At 38.7% G+C, this 18,008-nt stretch overlaps 1 protein-coding gene across 1 annotated transcript in view; it reads right to left on the reverse strand.

Annotated features, from left to right (window-relative positions):
• Positions 1 to 18,008, reverse strand: part of DIAPH3 (diaphanous related formin 3) — a 104,160-nt gene that overhangs the window by 3,098 nt on the left and 83,054 nt on the right. Inside the window, exon 17 of the mRNA XM_035893599.1 lies at positions 2,869 to 2,901. Within this exon, the coding sequence (XP_035749492.1) occupies positions 2,869 to 2,901 (33 nt within the window). The remainder of the gene's footprint in view (positions 1 to 2,868; positions 2,902 to 18,008) is intronic.

The raw sequence follows: 18,008 nt of genomic DNA on the forward strand, positions 1-18,008 counted from the left end.
TCAAGTCCCTCTCGGCAGGGCTGCTCTCGATCCTTTCTTCCCCCAGCCTGTACTGATACCAGGGGTTACCCTGACCCAGGTGCAGGACCTTGTGCTTGGCCTTGTTGAACCTCATGAGGTTCACACAGGCCCACCTCTCCAGCTTGTCCAGGTCTCTTTGGATGACATCCCGTCCTGGCGTATCAACCGCACCACTCAGTTTGGTGTCATCTGCAAACTTGCTGAGGGTGCACTTGATCTCGCTCTCTAAGTCATTGATGAAAATGTTAAATAGCACCGGTCCCACTATGGACCCCTGAGGGACACTACTCATCACTGGTCTCCATCCAGTTGTCCAGCCATTGACCATTACCCTCCGGATGCAACCATCCAACCAATTCTTTATCCACCAAACACTCCACCCATCATGCAACATACTTCAGACAGCCTAGACATATTAATATTCCGAACTGGATTTTAACAATAACAAATCTTAAAAAAGACATGTCAATATATCTCAACATTGAGCAATAAAGAATCAACCCAAAATTCAAGTATTTTTGTGACCGCTGTTGTCTAAACATATGCACCAAAATTATCAAAGCCCACTGACTCATTAAAAAATTAACATTACCTTAGAACATAAATGAGTATATACCTATTTTTTCTTATCTCCTCAAAAAAAGATGTATTTTTAAATACATAATGTAATCACCTTATTACAAAATAGCACAAAGACAAAGTGATTATATAAACGTTCATTAACATTGCTGGAATTTTTGGCTTATTCTTTCCTTTCAGAAAATAATTCATACAAATAGGATGTCCCAAATGCATTATGTAAGCTGAATTTATTTCTCATTATTCACACATTGTCATAAGAATCTCACTTAAAATAACAGCATAGGCTTGATAATGTATTAGTAGGAACCATTCAAATTATTATGCAAACAAACAAAAAAGACCAAAATCACACAAATCTCTCTTTAAATCCAACCTCGTTATCCTTTCTTATTTTCTTACTGTTGTTTATGAATTAGATAATTGATAAACAATTTCACAACTGAAATTAGTTTCCAAGCTTTTACAGCATGATTGTTCCAAATTAAGTTATTTGTGCTTCACATATTTGAGAGTAGAAAATATGTTGTAATAAAAGATATGCTACTGACTTCAGAAGGAGATGGTTATAGATGAGAAGTCTTGTCAAGAAGGTATACGATTAAAATTTCTAGCTCACTGATGATTCTTGACAAAACTAGATGTAACATGAATTATCAGGAGGATTTACCTAAATTGAATTTACTTCCATAAATTCTAAGAGAGCTTTGAGAGCTTTGTCAGGCTGGACAGGCTCTGAGCAACCTGATCTAGTTGAAGATGTCTCTGCTCATTTCAGGGGGTGTTGGACTAGATGACCTTTAAAGGTTCCTTCCAACCCAAACCATTCTGTGATTCTTAAAAATGTTTCTCTAAGCACAATAAATTTTGCCTGGGACTGGGACACAGACTAAATGACTTATTGAGGTGTTCGGGCTTTGCTGTCTAGGATGCTACCAAAGAGATCAGAAATTAAAAAGCTCACATAGGGATTGAAGGAAGTGGATTCTAGTCCCTTCTGAGTTGGTAGAGACACAAATTTGAATCATCTCCCAAATCACTTTTAATACTTTACACCTGCTAGGCAACACAATGCCCCTTTTGAGGGCATGCTACAGTGCCAAACAAAACCTGGCATTCTGAAAAATGAAATTACTGAGCGAAGACATAAAGCAGTTCTTGGAAGAAGAACTGATATCCAGGGTCCCAGCAAATGGGTTACAAAGCCACAATCCTCCTCTTTTGTCTTTCTCGCATCCTACCAACAACCAGTTAGCCTTGAATTTCTTTTAGCACAGATTTAACAGAAAGGTTAGCATTCTCTTTTCCCAGGAAAAACCACACACACTGCTTATTATGCATGTGAAAGCAGACGTAGTAGGTTTTAACCACCAATGTAAGAACTCAATACCCCATGTTCAAAAGGAACAGAATGACATTTTTGCTACTGGATAAAAAGGTTACCACTAAAGCTTCACTTTTTTCTGGTTATACTTTAAGAGACCCTCCTGAACCCAGAAGAGCATGTCAGGGCCTATGGATCTCAGGATCAAGCAACTGTTTTCTCCTGCAGTTACACACTTTAATAGACCTCCCAAATTTCTTATCGGCTGCATACTGAAAACAGTCATTCTTAAAAGATCATTTTGTGTTGCCTGTCTTATCACTGCTAGAACTCCAGATTCCACCAAAACACCTGGGCATCTCTGTAGCACAGGTTCTATGCCATCTTCATGCCTTACTCATCTGAATCATAATGAAATTACAGTAATGCTTTATGGTTACTTTGGAACTTTGCAAATCATCATTTTACAGGAAACAAAATAATTTCCGTAATAGTCGCAATAAAAAAAGAAGTGAAATTATCTGAATTTATTAATTTACTTAAATTCACCTTGTCAGCCTTCAACTAGATAATAATAGGAGATCAAATAGAAAAAATACAAATATGTTTGCCTTTTCCAGCACTAGAAAGCAATATTTATGCATTACAAGTCTTAGAGATAATACAGAGATACACAAACATACAAAATAATCAGCAGTTAAACATGTACAATTTTAACTCCCAACTTTCAAATCAAGACATAATGCTGCTAACAACCTGGCTCATTGCCTCTGGAATTTTCACCTAGGAGAGGGTTACGCACAAGGTTGCAGCAATACTTAAGACATTGCAACCCTAACAAAAAATGTGTAAGCACAAGCATAGAATACTGTCATGTAAACTCATGCAGGAATTGTATGCAGAGTTACACAATCATGCAACAAGCTAAATTACTGCAAACTTACGTGATACTTCTTCAGGAGAATTCAGGTCACATCCTTATGTAGTTGGCAGCAGTAAGAAGCAGAGGATACATATTACTTGTCTTCCCTATTGGAAATGTTGCACTTTCCAATGAAAACTCTGATACCTCCTACCACCTCTAGAAATTTTTACCTCATTTGCTTATTAACTTACAAGGGGAAAAAACAAAACCCCAAGAGACAAAACTATTATCTATTTTCAGCAAGAAAAAAAGGAAGGAGTCCACTGGGGGAGCGGGGGGGGCGGCGGGTGGAGTGGGAAATAATAGAAAGATCTGAACAGGTGAATAGATTTTTATTTGGGGAGGGCACTGAAGCAGGAAGGAAAGTACACTGAGGACAGAAAATGGGGAACATCTGCTTACACTGGAAAAAGAGAAAGCAGGCCAGTGGGAGTGGGCAGCTGCTGCAGAAAGGAGGTGACTATCAAGGGAAATACATGTAAGATGTTGTCATACTAACAAGAGAAGAATCAAACCAGGGGATCTCAAAATGCACAGACAGCTCTCATGGCTCCAGAAGTTGGACCATCATATTAAACCATTAAGACATGTGATTTTGAAAAAGTTATTTCAACTATTATACAACTAAAAAGGAATGCTACATATAAAGAACTGCACATCCTTTAAAGCTCTGCATATATGCTACATCTATCACACTGGGGTCATACACATGGCCCCAGCATCTGAAATGGATAATTTCTAGTCAGTAGTACCTCATCTGATGCTCCAGCTTGTCTGCCCTCTCAAGCTGGGAAACAAAGTGCTAGATCACTTTGAAACACACAGAATTCATCTCACACCCTTCATAGTTGCTCTTATCTCCACAATCCCACATCCTTATTAACATGATTCCAAAATTAACAGACGTGATTGCAAGCGTACAGACGGACAAACACCTCAAAGGAGTTTTACCTATTGGAAAAATTGGTTTCACTGTCTCCTTCAAACATGCGTCTGTATACAAATTCAACTGTGGCAATGATCTGACTGATATCAGAGTCCTGAAGGAAGCGGTGACAGAACTGTTTTACAAATATAACATCACAGTCAGAAGCCTACAGAATAGCATTTCATAAAAATGTGGATCCTACATAGTTAGTCTGCAGATCCCTGAAACAATAACATTGTTGGTAGGTGCCACCAAAGTAATCTGTACATTAATGAATTGCTATCCACTAATTCCATTTCTGCCGTAGGTCTTGATATAATCTGCTGCCCACAATCTTCGTATAAGAAAAACCATGTCTGTGCATCTGTATGCTACAGAAAAAAAATAAATCTAAAATACATCATCATACTTGAAGAAAAACAAAATACCCTTGAAATACAGGCTTCAAAAGGAACATGCAGATCTGAACATTTATTCTTAAAAATCTGAATTCCTAGTTCAGATGAAACTTGAAAACTACATTACACAGAAATCTACAGAACATTCAGTGGAGTTATTTTGTCACTAAGTAACAGAGCGTACAGAAAATTATACAAGACCTTACACCTTTCCTACCCTCTTAGCTAAGGCAACAGTCATCTTGCAGTCTGTCTTCTCCACAAAATGAAAGAACAAGCCTGGAGTCACTGGCTCAAAGGATGTACCCATACCGAGCCTCATTATGAAAGCAGATGCCTACCTCATCTGTTTAGAAGCGTAACTCTTAGAAGTAAATGATAGCTTGTGCCCCATATAGCAAGATATTCAACTGAAAGACCTGCATTTTTACCTCCAAAAAGTTTTCCGGATTGAAAGGAATAGACCTTTAACAGAAGATGAGGTTATAGCTAAATAACAAATGCTGCCAAAGTCCTTAGTTATTCAAAGCAAAAATGTGGAATAACTTGCTACAAATCACAGAATGACTGAGGTTGGAAGGGACTTCTGGAGGTCCTCTGATTCAACCCCTCTCACTCAAACAGGGACACCTTGAGCCAGGTGCCCAGGACTGTGTTCAGGTGGCTTTTGAATATCTCCCAAGGATGGAGGGAGAGTCCATAACCTCTCCAAGCAACCTGTGCCAGTGTTCAGTCACCTGCAGAGTAAAAAAAGCGTTACCCCATGTTTAGGAGGAGCCTCCTTTGTTTCAGTTTGTACCCATTGCCTCTGGTCCTCTCACTGAGTACCACTGAAAAGTGCTTGGCTCCATCCTCTTTGCACTCTCCCTTCAGGCATTTATAATACATTGAGAAGATCCCCCCCGAGCCTTCTCCACGTTAAACAGTCCCAGCTCTCTTAGCCTTTCCTCAGAGAAAAGATGTTCCCATCCCTTCATCATCTTCATGATCCTGTGTTGGACATTCCCCAGTATGTCCATGTCTCACTCTCACTGGGGAGCCCCAAACTGGACACAGTATTCCAGATGTGTCCTCACCAGTGTTGAAATCTTTTGGCTGACAGAACAGTCTTTTGAAGACTTGGATTGTTTTAACAGCTCCACAACTACTCTCCCACGGTATGACAAGCAAGAAAGCAAATAAAAGTTTAGTCTCCAAAAAAGGACACTGACAACCCTGTTTCCTAGACTGTGATGCTACACAGGTGCCATCGGGTCCATTTGCTGATTCCATACTGAGTTGCAGGGTTCACCAGCAAAGTTATCTATTACAATCTCCTTTAAAATAGCAAAGAAATTATGGACTAGATCTAAATCATTCTGCAGTATCATTGAAGACACATATTTGGGTTTTTTATAAAAACAAGGATAAAATGAGAATACCAGGCACAGCCCGCAGCAGTAGCAAGAACCTCTGAATGCTGAGAGGCTAGGAAGCCGGTAAACGTTCTCCTTTCCAAACAGAACAACCAACTTGAAGGTTGCATCAACACAAATGTTAGCCTTAGGGACTGTTCATCACTCCTAATAACCTAATCCAGCCCTTTTATGGGATACAGGCTATATTTCAAGTACTATGAAAAAGCTTTCATGCTCCATCTGTTTTACGTCTACATACATATAAAACTTGAAAAATTAGTACGAAGCTACTAACTATGGTAGGAATATAAATAACATTTCATGGTTTTACTGATCAGCTTTGAAACTGAAAGCATTTCCATTACTTTACATCAAGTTGGACTGCAAATTCCTTTTAAGTATGAGTGTTTGCTATTCTTCTTTGTGTTCACTATAATAGATGCACGGAAATTATAATGCAAAGGTGCCAATGTGTTCCAAGTTCCTGTTTATTCAGGCCTCTGTCCTTTTTGACAATTTCTATTCATTGATAACTCATATCTTTGGAATGCTAGTTGCTGCAATAGCAAGTATTTCTTAAGTTTTAATATGTTTTCTGAGTAGTTTGTAAGAGATAGTCACTTCTTACCTCACTCAAACACATGTTCAGTCATGCACACATGCACTGTTGCTCCTATATTGACAACACTGCTGTTGAATTGGCGTAATTCATGCATACGTCACGATAACTCAGTCATGCTTGATGATAACTTAAACTCATGCATCTTGATAACTCATTCAAAATAGAAGATTTTATGATAAATAATTTCTCAAGGGTAGATAAGAACTGGCATCATTGATAACAGCAAAGGTACAAATGTATCAGGCATTTTATCTCTGACAGGCTATTGCAAGGTAATTCAGAAGAATATGACTATAATCAGTTATTAAATACATTCAAATGACTGACTTAATAGATACTTTCACACAAAGCTTCTCTATCAATCAGTCTATTTTTTAAATATTTTAATTTATCACAAAATACCCATTCCTATTAAACTTGTATAATTATATAATCTGCATGAGAGAACAACTGAAGCATACATAATATGTACAAGTTAGAGAGTAATTACATTTCTAAATATAATATACTGGTACTTTTTCATATAGCACTGTAAAAAATTTTTTAAAAAAATGGAACATCTTTTCAGATGGTTTTAGCACCCAGCACCTTTTACATTACTTAATACAGTCTTTAATTTTCTGTGTATACGTCACATTACATGCATAAAAATAAGTAGCTCAGCTTAGAATCTTTACAGTTACCAGCACAGGCATCCTGCCCATTGAAATACTGTCCAGTCATGGCATGAATAGGTAGACCAAGATAAAAAAAAACAACAGGTAATTAAGATGGACACATAAGGTCCTTTTTTCCAGGAAGACATAGTGATAACAGGCATAGGCCGACCGATCATGTAACAGGAACTAATACACTGGCAAATGATTAACCAAATGGACTGGTGTTTGCCCTTCCAGCCTTTTCCTCCTCTTTTACAACAATGAACACAGGAGTTTACAGTTAAAGAGTACTGCTTCTGGGAAATTAGCCAAGTAGCTAAACTACGTCATTAAGGATTTTTTAAAGCACAAATACTTTCTTCATTCTATTTTGAAAACCTAAGTGTTACTATAGTAAGTAGGTTCTAAATACTGTTAGTTCTCTCATAAACCTAAGACATCAAGCTCTCACTTTTTTTAATGCCAGCTGATAAAATTCTGAAGAAAAAAATCAAATCAGAAATCCTATTTCTTAAGAAGTAACTATCTAAAATACTCTCAGAAATATGGCATATACAAATCTTTTTCTCAGTTACAAGCTGAACACCTGCTTGGCTCCACACTAGAACTGAAAGTTTTAACCATGACTGAGTCAACTCCTGCTAGGATTAAAAATTTCACGAATTTTCCTGGGAGGGGAAAGGAAAAAGAGGAGATTGAAATGAGTTTTCTGCTACAATGGAGTACAGGGAAAAGCAAAACATACTGATGTTCCCAGCAGTAAAGTTATTTAGAGTCTAGTTCCAGTAGACACGTAATTCTACGGTTTTCGGACCTCCCAGTTCTAAGATAGATTCCTACCATAAAGCCTTAGCTGCTTGGTACTACAAGACTGATCTGTCACTTGACAGAAGCTATCAAAAGCAGAATAAGAGGACCCGGTGCAGTTGCACTCAAGGTGAGCACAACTGATTCAAGAAGCACCGTAATGTTACTTATTATCCTGTGAAATGGAATAACAACTGTCCAACTCCACTTTTTTGGGTCTGATATCTGAAAGGAGAGAGAGAACTGCACAAAAGTATTGGACAAGGAGCCAGCATGGGTCAGATTAAGTGGGACAAGGCAACAGAATGAGCAAGATCCTGTTAAAAAAAAAAACAGTTAGAATCATAAGTACACTGCTGCCTCCAGAAACCTCTTCACAGGAGTTACTATGCCCTGTTGCATCAAAAGTCAACCTCTTCCAGAGAACAATAAGATGCATAAGAAAAACTACAAGAAAAAGTCAAGCATAAACTTCTTTGCAAGTCTCCATATTTGCCTTTCAGAGGTTGCCCAATTACAGAACAAAATCTTTTCATTTAATAATCCTCGACAGATTGTTCTTCCATGCATTTGTGTAATTGCTTTTTACACCTTGTAAATTTGAAACATTGATGAAGTCCTTCAGCACAGAGTTGCCGCTCCTAATGATGCATTGTACAAAGAGTTCCTTTTATTTATTTTGATAATCTTGATCAGTTTTGCTGTACCACTACTATACCTTTTATTAGCGAGAGGAAACAAAATCATGTGAAGTATTCAAGATGTGGGCACAGCCTGAGTTGTACAGTGACACTTTTTTATATTATTACTTTGGTTTTCTTTCCTAACAGTTCCCAAAGTCCAATTTGCTTTCAACCATTACTGAGACAGAGAAGATTTTGCCTTTATTGATTTACCATTTATTAATGATTATCTACAATATGTCCACCATGGGTATCAACTTAGCTAATCGTAAATCCTCAAAACGCCAGAAACCTTTTTAAAAACTGTCATCACATTTGTCACCTTGCTTCCTTTCCTCTGATGCTGGCATAGGTTCAAATAATAGTTTACACAGCACATTTCATAGCTCAGCTGTTTCATCCTTCAGTTCCCTTAGAAGTCTGGGGTGAATACCAACTGGTCTTAGCAATCTGTTACTGTCCACTTTACTGACCTATTCCAAAACTTCCTCTACTGACCATGCAAGTTGCAATTCATCCTCCAACGCAGTGCTCCCCCCAAAGACGCAGTTTGGAGGCAACTTCACTATTGGATAAACAGAAATAATTCTAAGCTTCAGCATTTGGAAGTAGGAAAGAGGGGTATTACTTGAACTTTTTTTTCTTTGAAAGACAGGTAAGAAGCAGTACATCATACTTTTGTATTGCAATTTTATTAAGTTTTTGTCCATGCTCAAAATTCCCTAATATGAAAATTTTAACACCTTAGCTCTAACTCAGCAAAGCAGTAAGAATTTGAACAGCACTTGAAGCACACTGAAGTCCCTGGAATTTAAATACAAGCATATACTCTTAAGTAAAATCTGAACAAAAGAGACACACTTCAAGATGTGTCTTCTGCTGCTTATAGATTTTAGGTAGTGTATGTTAAATGTCATTACTATGCTGCAGTATTTGTGTTTCCCTAACTATGTTCTGTTGTTGTTTACAAGTAAGACTACTAGTTAAACATTGTTTTTTTAATCTTCTCATGAACAATTCATTACTTTCCTTGATATCAAAACTCTTTCAATGGACAATGACTTGTTTCTAGACCGAAGCCCAAGCTAATTTTAGATCTTACTGTGCAATTTTTAAAACTCTTACCATTTATTATTGTTTATTTACAAGAATAAGTAAAAATAATTTTTCCCATTTATACCTTAATTCACTACACTGTCAAAATTGTTTCATCATGATCTTTACTTTCAAATTAAGTTGTGTTTCCAGCTCTTGAGTTTCAAAGACTGAAAGTCTGGACCAAACATAAGCAATTCAAGGGTTTTTTGCTTTCAGTTTCTCATACAACCACCTTCGTTCAGGTCAGGCTTTTAATTCCAAAGCACGCACTTAAACAAGGTTGACTTGATGACTACAGTTCCCTTTCAGCAGACCTTGGGGCTTGCACTTAACAAAATAACTTTCAGTGCCTTACAGAATGAAGTATAAGCCTACGCATTGTAGATTCTTAAAAACACAGAAGCTGATAAAAAGTAGGGCATGTTTTTCAAACACCCCTATTACCACCCATATCTGTTAATGCTCCAATACAAAACAGGCTGTAACAAGTAATTTCATGAAAGAAAAGCAAGAGCACACTTATAGACTCATTGCACAATCTTACTTCCTACGTTACTTACAAATTCTTATTTTATTACTGTCATTATTACTGCCTAATGAATTAAGATCCTAGAGGTCATTTCCTCCAGTCTAACAGGATTTTGAAAACAGAGAATCTCCTCGGCATTTCCCATGGCCAGAAAACTATTCCCCATACAGAAAAATATATATATTTTAAAGTGCCAGTTCCTCTTCCGGAATTCTGCAAAAGCCTTTTCTATTCTGCTTAACTGCCTCATTAGAGAAACTAACTCTTGCCATAGCCTCTTTTGCTTATTCCCCTCAAAGTCAGTGTCAGGTTTTCCACTATAAAAATTTCATGCAAGTGCCTAAAGCCTACAACTTTAGAAGTTTTCATTTGTGGACCACACAAAACAGAATGTAAAGGAGGAGGAAAAAACAAGCAAAAAAACCCCCAAAAAATCAACTTCGTACAACAGAGAGTACTGTAACTAGAGTTAGTGGAACAGTCCTACATTTCCTGCTTAAAGCTTCCCACACACCCTCTTTAATTTGCAATTCTTAAAAAAAAAAAAAAACAAAAAACATTGGAAACTATACTAGTCTGCAAAATCATCACTGAAAAAAATCTTTATTATTCACTAAATTGATTTAATTAGCAAGAAAAGTTGTGATCGTGCTTCATACATATACTGTTCAGTACAAAGGGAAGACAAGTCAGAATACTTTTCAAAATAGAAAAAAAAAGGGCTGGCTTCAGATATAAATAATGAGAATATGCAATGACCATTGATTCCACTACTTTCAAATTACCTAATTGCCCTCAGCAATGCATGCACATACTGCATTGCTTACCAATTAACATGTGATATATTTTTATGTCCATAAAAATAGGAATCCCCTTATTTTTGTCTTGGTTTTATGCAGCATATACAGGACAGAAACAAATGTACTTCTTTGTACTACTGCCAGTCTTTAAATTCATATGCTATTTCATTCTAAAGAATGAAAGAAATTTGGAGGATTAGAGTTCTAGAGTGAGTTCCAGCAAGATAATCAAGAATTCAATATACATTTACAGTTGAAATACCTTTTTACAAATATGGAATACATTTATTGCTCAGAAAGCAATCTCTGACAGACAAAGCTGAAAGACAGCATCTGTTTTGAGATTTAAGATTTTGCTAGCAAAGAGTGTATCTTATATAACAGAAGTGAAATACTCTATTCAGTGTACATCAACTAGAAGTCCTTTGCTTAAAATACACAAACCCAGGTTTTACACTGAGAAAGACAGACTGTTTTCCTATCTAAGCCACATTAAGCATATCTCACTTTAAACCCAAATACTTGGACCATCAGATATTAAGAAAAAAGCTATCTTAAACACAGATTTCTTTGTTCTAAATTATTCTTTAACCTATGTAAGCCTTCCCACCCATTTAGTTAAAAATAAGTATTTACACCAAATATATAAGTGTCTACATATGTAAAAAAAAAAAAAAAAAAGATTTTTGAGCATTAGTTAGTACTAATTAGTTAATTATACTAATTAGTGCTCTTTAACATTTTCATCAATGACTTAGACTAAGACAACTACAGAGATCACCAAATTAAACACTGAAGAAGATTCATCCTTCTGGGGAACTTCAGCCACCCTGAACACCTGCTGGAAAAGCAGCACAGCGAGCTGTAGGCAATTCAGGACACTCCTGGAATGCACCAAGGATAAATTCTTAAGCCAGGTAATAGACAGCCCTACCAGAGGGGATGCGATACTGGGCCTGTTGGTCAGCAAGGGAAGTGAGCTAATCGGTGACATCAAGATTAGAGGCAGCCTGGGCTGCAGTGGAGTTTGCAGTCCTGAAGGATATCAGTCAGGCAAAGAGCAAAGTCAGGACCCTGAATTTTAGGAAAGCATGCTTCCAGCTGTTCAAAGAGTTAGTCAGTAGGATCCCCTGTGAAACTGCCCTTGGGGACAAGGGAGCAGAACAGAGCTGGCAGAAAGGATGCTTTCCATAGAGTGCAAGAGCTCTCAATCCCCAGGTGTAAGAAATCAGGAGAGGAAGTCAAGACACCAGCATGGATGAGTTGAGACCTGCTGGTCAAACTAAAGGGCAAGAAGGAAATGCACAGGCAGTGGAAGCAGGGACCAGGTGTCTGGGAAGAGTACAGGGATGCTGCCTGGTTGTGTAAGGATGGGGTCAAGAGGGCCAAGGCACGGCTGGAGCTGAATTTGGCACGGGATGCAAAGAATAACAAGAAGGGCTTCTATAGGTATATCAGCCAGAAAAGGAAGGTTAAAAGAAAGCATACCTCCCCTGATGAACAAGAATGCTGACCTAGTGTCAAAAGATGAGGAAAAGGCTGAGGTACTCAACAACTTTTTTGCCTTCATCTTCGCTGACAGCCTCTCTTCCCACACCTCCTGAGTGGATGGGCCACAAGGCAGGGACAGGGAGAACAAAGTCCCTCCCAGTGTAAGAGATGATCAGGTTCGTGACCACCTGAGGAACCTGAACGTACATAAGAGTGGTGCAGTTGGCACGCCTGAGGGATGGGATGCCAACCAGGGGGACCTGGACAAGCTCAAGAAGTGGGCCCATGTCAACCTCATGAGGTTCAACAAGGCCAAGCACAAGGTCCTGCACCTGGGTCAGGGCAATCCCTGGTATCAATACAGGCTGGGGGATGAAGGGACAGAGAGCAATCCTGTGGAGAAGGACTTGGAGCTACTGGTCAATGAGAAGCTGGATGTGAGCCAACTATGTGTACTTGCAACCCAGAAAGCCAACCGTACTCTGGGCTGCATCAAAAGAAGTGTGGCCAGCAGGTCGAGGGAGGTGATTCTGCCCCTCTACTCTGCTCTGATGAGACCCCACCTGCAGTACTGTGTCCAGCTCTGAGGCCCTCAGCACAGGAGAGACATGGAACTGTTGGAGTGGGTCCAGAGGAGGACCACAAATATGATCAGAGGGCTGGAACACCTCTCCTATGAGGACAGGCTGAGAGACTTGGCCTTGTTCATCCTGGAGAAGAGAAGGCTGCAGGGAGACCTTATTTCAGCCTTTCAGTACTTAAAGTGAGCCTGTATGAACAATCCTTTTAGCAAGGCCTTCTGCGACAGGTCAAGGGGTAATGGTTTTAAACTAAAGGAGGATAGATTCAGACTAGATCTAAGTAAGAAATTTTTTACAATGAGGGTGGTGAAACACTGGAACAGGTTGCCTAGAGAGTTGGTAGATGCTCCATCCCTGGAAACATTCAAGGTCAGGTTGGACGGGGCTTTGAGCAACATGGTCTAGTTGAATAAGTCCCCGCTCACTGGAGGAGGGTTAGACAAGATGAACCTTAAAAGTCCCTTCCAACCCAAACTATTCTATGATTCTATAATTCCACAAATTACGGTATGCAGACATAGCATACATAGACGAGCACTGCTGGTAACATATGGGAGTCCATTCCTCCCCTCACACACACAGCTTTTCTCTTGACTGCATATTCCTACCATTACTGAAAAAGCCAGTACAATAATCAGGCTGCTTAAAAAACTTCTTCAACTCATTAAAATGGCAGAAAAATTATCAAGCAACAAACCAAAAGAGTGGGTAGTTTCCTATCAAAGTAGCAAGTTTGATCGGCTTGTGAAGTAACTTAACAAGCACCAGAGTGGGGCAGGCCATCTAACCAGGAGCAGGGTAGAAGACATCAGTCAGGCCTCTTCCTTTCAGCATCAATGAACTGATGCATCTGCTCAGTTGCTTACAGAGAACCATCCCAGTTGAGCAGAAGCTGGCACTGCATCTGAATGAGGCTGTTCCACCCTTTCCCATGATACTTTATACTGACCAGCATACTTTTATCTGTATAATGCCAGAAGCTAGTTTTCAGTTGTGCCTGTTCCCTGCCCAAGTTCACTGTACAGCCACATAAACATTCCTGTCAACCAAGAAAGAGAATTGGACCCCCAATCTAGCAACACCAGATTCACCTGTCACTGAAATATGGCACAGAGCAAATTCACAAAACTGGCTACCACATTAAATTGTAAACAAGAATTACACATTTTCAATTAAGCATTTCTTTTTACTTAAGGGTTGTTTCTCTCAGAACAGTACACTGTAAACACCTTAATGAGATAAGCATTTTTCACAATTGATTTGATCTTTGTTAGTGTAAGATTTAAAGTTAACGAGCACCATCTATATCTACAGATAAGTTGAAGACATACTTCTGACAGAAAAGTGATTCCATTAAAATCTCATCTCCTTCCTTTAAACTATGGTTTTAATTTCTAAGTGAAATTTATTAAGTATAAATTCATGCAGGGTTGCGTGCACTCAGCATACCAGCACTCAGCTCTCAAAATCAGTGTTTTACTACATATCCTTATAGATGAACAATACCTCAAGGTACTCACAAAAGACAATTTATACTAGTTATTATGTAAAAGTCATTTCATCGCAGAGCACGTATTGCACTATACAGTATGCTTTTGTAAGTACTTTCACTGAACACAGATTTTCAAAGGGTACTCAATGTGTTCTGATGTTATTTTTAATTCTTTTATTAACCTCTGATCTCAAGTTAAAACAATTCAAGATCTTTCCAGCAGGGAAACACTGGATCAGGCTTTCAATCCTATTCATCAACTGCCTGCACAAATAAAGGACATGGCAGCAAAAGAGACAGAGGAGTGCAAGGGCAGGAATGAATGATCTGACATAAGAGGGACAAAAAACTTACTAAGCTACCACTGTCACCTCATAGCACTGTCAGTATCTCACATACAAAAAAGGTGGAGGCAGTACTAACCTGACAGGGGACTGATCATTAATCTGTCGGAAGAAACAGCACTACATGGGACTCCAAACTGAAAGGGCAGAGGGAAGAAAACAGCAAAGTGGAATTACTAGGGAGGAGCTGGCATAACCTAAAGGAAGCTGAATGAGGAAGCTATGGTCAGCAGCAGACTGCCAAGTTGCATTGGCAGCAGGAGACTAAGAACATCAGAGATAACAGCTCTTCCTCACACCAGTCCCTAAAGTACCTCAAAGCACCTGAAAAGTACCCCAAAATGTGCCTAGATATCTGGATGGGTCACATCTACCAACCTAAGATGTCAGACACCAGTACATAACCAGGCAGTGCAGTATCTCTAGATCTCCAAGATGATGGCATTATGTTGAATGGCAACCTAAAAGTAGCAGTGGACTTGCAGGCCAAATGTTTGGGTTTAAGCCTTCAGAGCAAGACTGCTTATTCATTGTTACAACTCCTGGAAGCTGGGAAACCTGGGAGGCAAACCAAGAAACAACCGAATCACTGGGAATTTCCCATCCTGCAGTCTGCAGCCCAACCTCTTCCTCACAGACTAGTGCTGAATCTGCTGCTCATAAACATTTACCTTACGTGGTATATGGGGACCAGGGAGAGAAGATGAAGGAAAACAAGTCTATCCCTTACTTGTAAATTCTTGCAATAGTAATTCTAACTGCAGTGTCATATAATAAATGTAAAATAGGAACACTCATGGCCCAAAGATCAAGTCACTGCTATATGAAAGCACAACATACACGTTTTTTTGTATTTTTATTGTCTACCTTCAAAATATTGAGGTCCTTTTTTTAAAGATGCATTCACAAGATAAGTGTGCCTGAACCTCTCTGGTCTAGTAAATTGGAACCAATCTGCAGTTTAAATTTATTCATGACTAGTTTATACCTATTTCTCTTGTTCTGAACAGTTCTTTTCCATTCCTAATGCTCTTCTAAAAGAATAAGAAAACATCTTAGCGCTACAACACGATCTTTGCTTCTTAATTAAAAATTTCAAATCCATTTAATCTCTTCACCTGATGATACCAGGAGCTTCTATGCATCTGTGATTTAATCTGTCTTGAGTCTAGGACAGTAGAACTGAAAGCCACATTACAACGCGCGACTTGTAAACATATTAACGACAATGCTTCCCTACTGGAAACACTTCTGTGAAATCCAGGATTTGTTCTGCTCCTCTCCACTTACCTTTTTTCTTTTTTTGTTTCTTTTTTTGTAAACAACTGATAGATACATATACACACATGCATATACATAAACCCAAGTAAAAATCACAGATTCTAGCACTTACCTGAAGTTTGTGTTCATACTGTTAAATTTTGGGCATAATCACCTCTTAGTTTAGTCTCTGACACCCTGACCACAAGGAAAGGCAAGTTCTAAGCTATGCTCTTATACAATATAAAATGCGTTTGAATGGGCTGGAGAAGTGTTAGTTTATTTCAGACAGTTTCTTTCTCAGATGATTTTTACCGTTTTTTTTGGTTTTGTATTCTTGTGACACAGGTACACTCGTGCTCACACTTCTGTTCTCAAACACCACTGGTGCTCTTACACTTTATAAATAGTCACCTATAAGTCTCCATAACAAAGTACTAGCAGATGGATGCTAGCAAGGCTACACAAAGGTAGTGAGAAACATTTTAATGACTGCTACATAACTTTAACATAAAGCTTACTAGTTGCTCTTCCTATCCGATTGTCTGTATTCCCCCTGACATCCTTCTGCTTCCTCCCAACATCAGGCACAGACTATTTGGACTAAGTAGCATGCTGTTAAATACCAGTTTAGGCAAACACAGTAGCTTTAGCAACATGAAGAAGGAATTGAACATACTGAAATTTCTTTGTTATGTGCCAAAAGTTCTGTTTAAATACAGACAAGTGAAGTTACAGATTAAGGTTCGTACAAAAGAGTCCTGTGGCTCTTATTTTGCAGATCATACATGTAGTATAAATATATTGAGACGGCTTGAAATGCACTTATCCAGAACAAGTTCTTTCAGAACGGATAGACTTAAAAGTAACAGCAAAATCTGCCAATCATATTTAAGTGTTTGTCTTTGTTCCCAAATTTAATTTGTTTTTTTACTACCCATCCAGCTTCTTACCTGAGACATCCTAACCTCCTTCAACTGGAGAATGCCTCCAAATCCTGCCATTAAAAAATTCAGCCTTCTCTTAACATATGTAACAAATCATTGACACTATTTAATAAATAATTCCCCAAACTGATCCTGCAGAAACTCTACTAATAGCCTCATAGTCCAATGCATCTTTTTTCCAGTATTCCACACCTCCTGTTTGTTGAACTTACCTATTTTACAAATCTGCAGTTAATCCCACTTTTCATTAATATTGGCACAGTGGCAATCCTACTGCAGTCCAGAGGTTAAATCTATCGCATTTACTTTCCTCAGAAAAAACCATCATCATCTCAAAAGAAATCAGATTTTATCAACTGTCTGGCATAATTTACTTTTCATATGCCGAAACTGACACAACCACCCACTTTTTTTTTTTTTTTTTTTTAAATAAATCTACCTCTGTATCTTTAATTATAATTCTGTACAAAAACTGTTCAATATTTCTGCATATCACTGATACTGGACTAATGAACCTACAACACAAAGTCCTCTGATTTTTTGAAATTAATTTATAGAAAAGGTACTAAGCCTTTTAAAATAAATCATAGAATCATAGAATCACTTTGGTTGGAAAAGACCTTTGAGATCATCAAGTCCAACCTTTAACCTAACCCTGCCATCCCACCACTAAACCATGTCCCTAAGCACCTCATCTATCCTTCTTTTAAATACCTCCAGGGAGGAGGACTCTTACCCCCTCTCTGGGCAGCCCATTCCAGAGCCTGAAAACCCTTTCAGTCAAGAAGTTTTTCCTAATGTCTAGCCTAAACCTGCCCTGGTGCAGCTTCAAACCATTCCCCCTCGTCCTATCATCTGTTACCAGGGAGAAGAGGCCGACTCCCACCTTGCTACAGCCTCCTTTCAGGTAGTTGCAGAGGGCGATCAGGTCTCCCAGAAGCCTCCTCTTCTCCAGGCTAAACAACCCCAGTTCCCTCAGCCATTCCTCATAAGACTTGTGCTCCAGACCCCTCACCAGCTTGGTTGCTCTCCTCTGGACATGTTCCAGCAATGCAACATCTTTCTTGTAGTGAGGGGCCCAAAACTGAACACAGTATTCGAGGTGCGGCCTCACCAGCACCGA

This window comes from Egretta garzetta, unplaced genomic scaffold (genome assembly GCF_000687185.1).
Source record: "Egretta garzetta isolate BGI_Z169 unplaced genomic scaffold, ASM68718v1 scaffold354, whole genome shotgun sequence".
NCBI classification, from domain to species: Eukaryota; Metazoa; Chordata; class Aves; order Pelecaniformes; family Ardeidae; genus Egretta; species Egretta garzetta.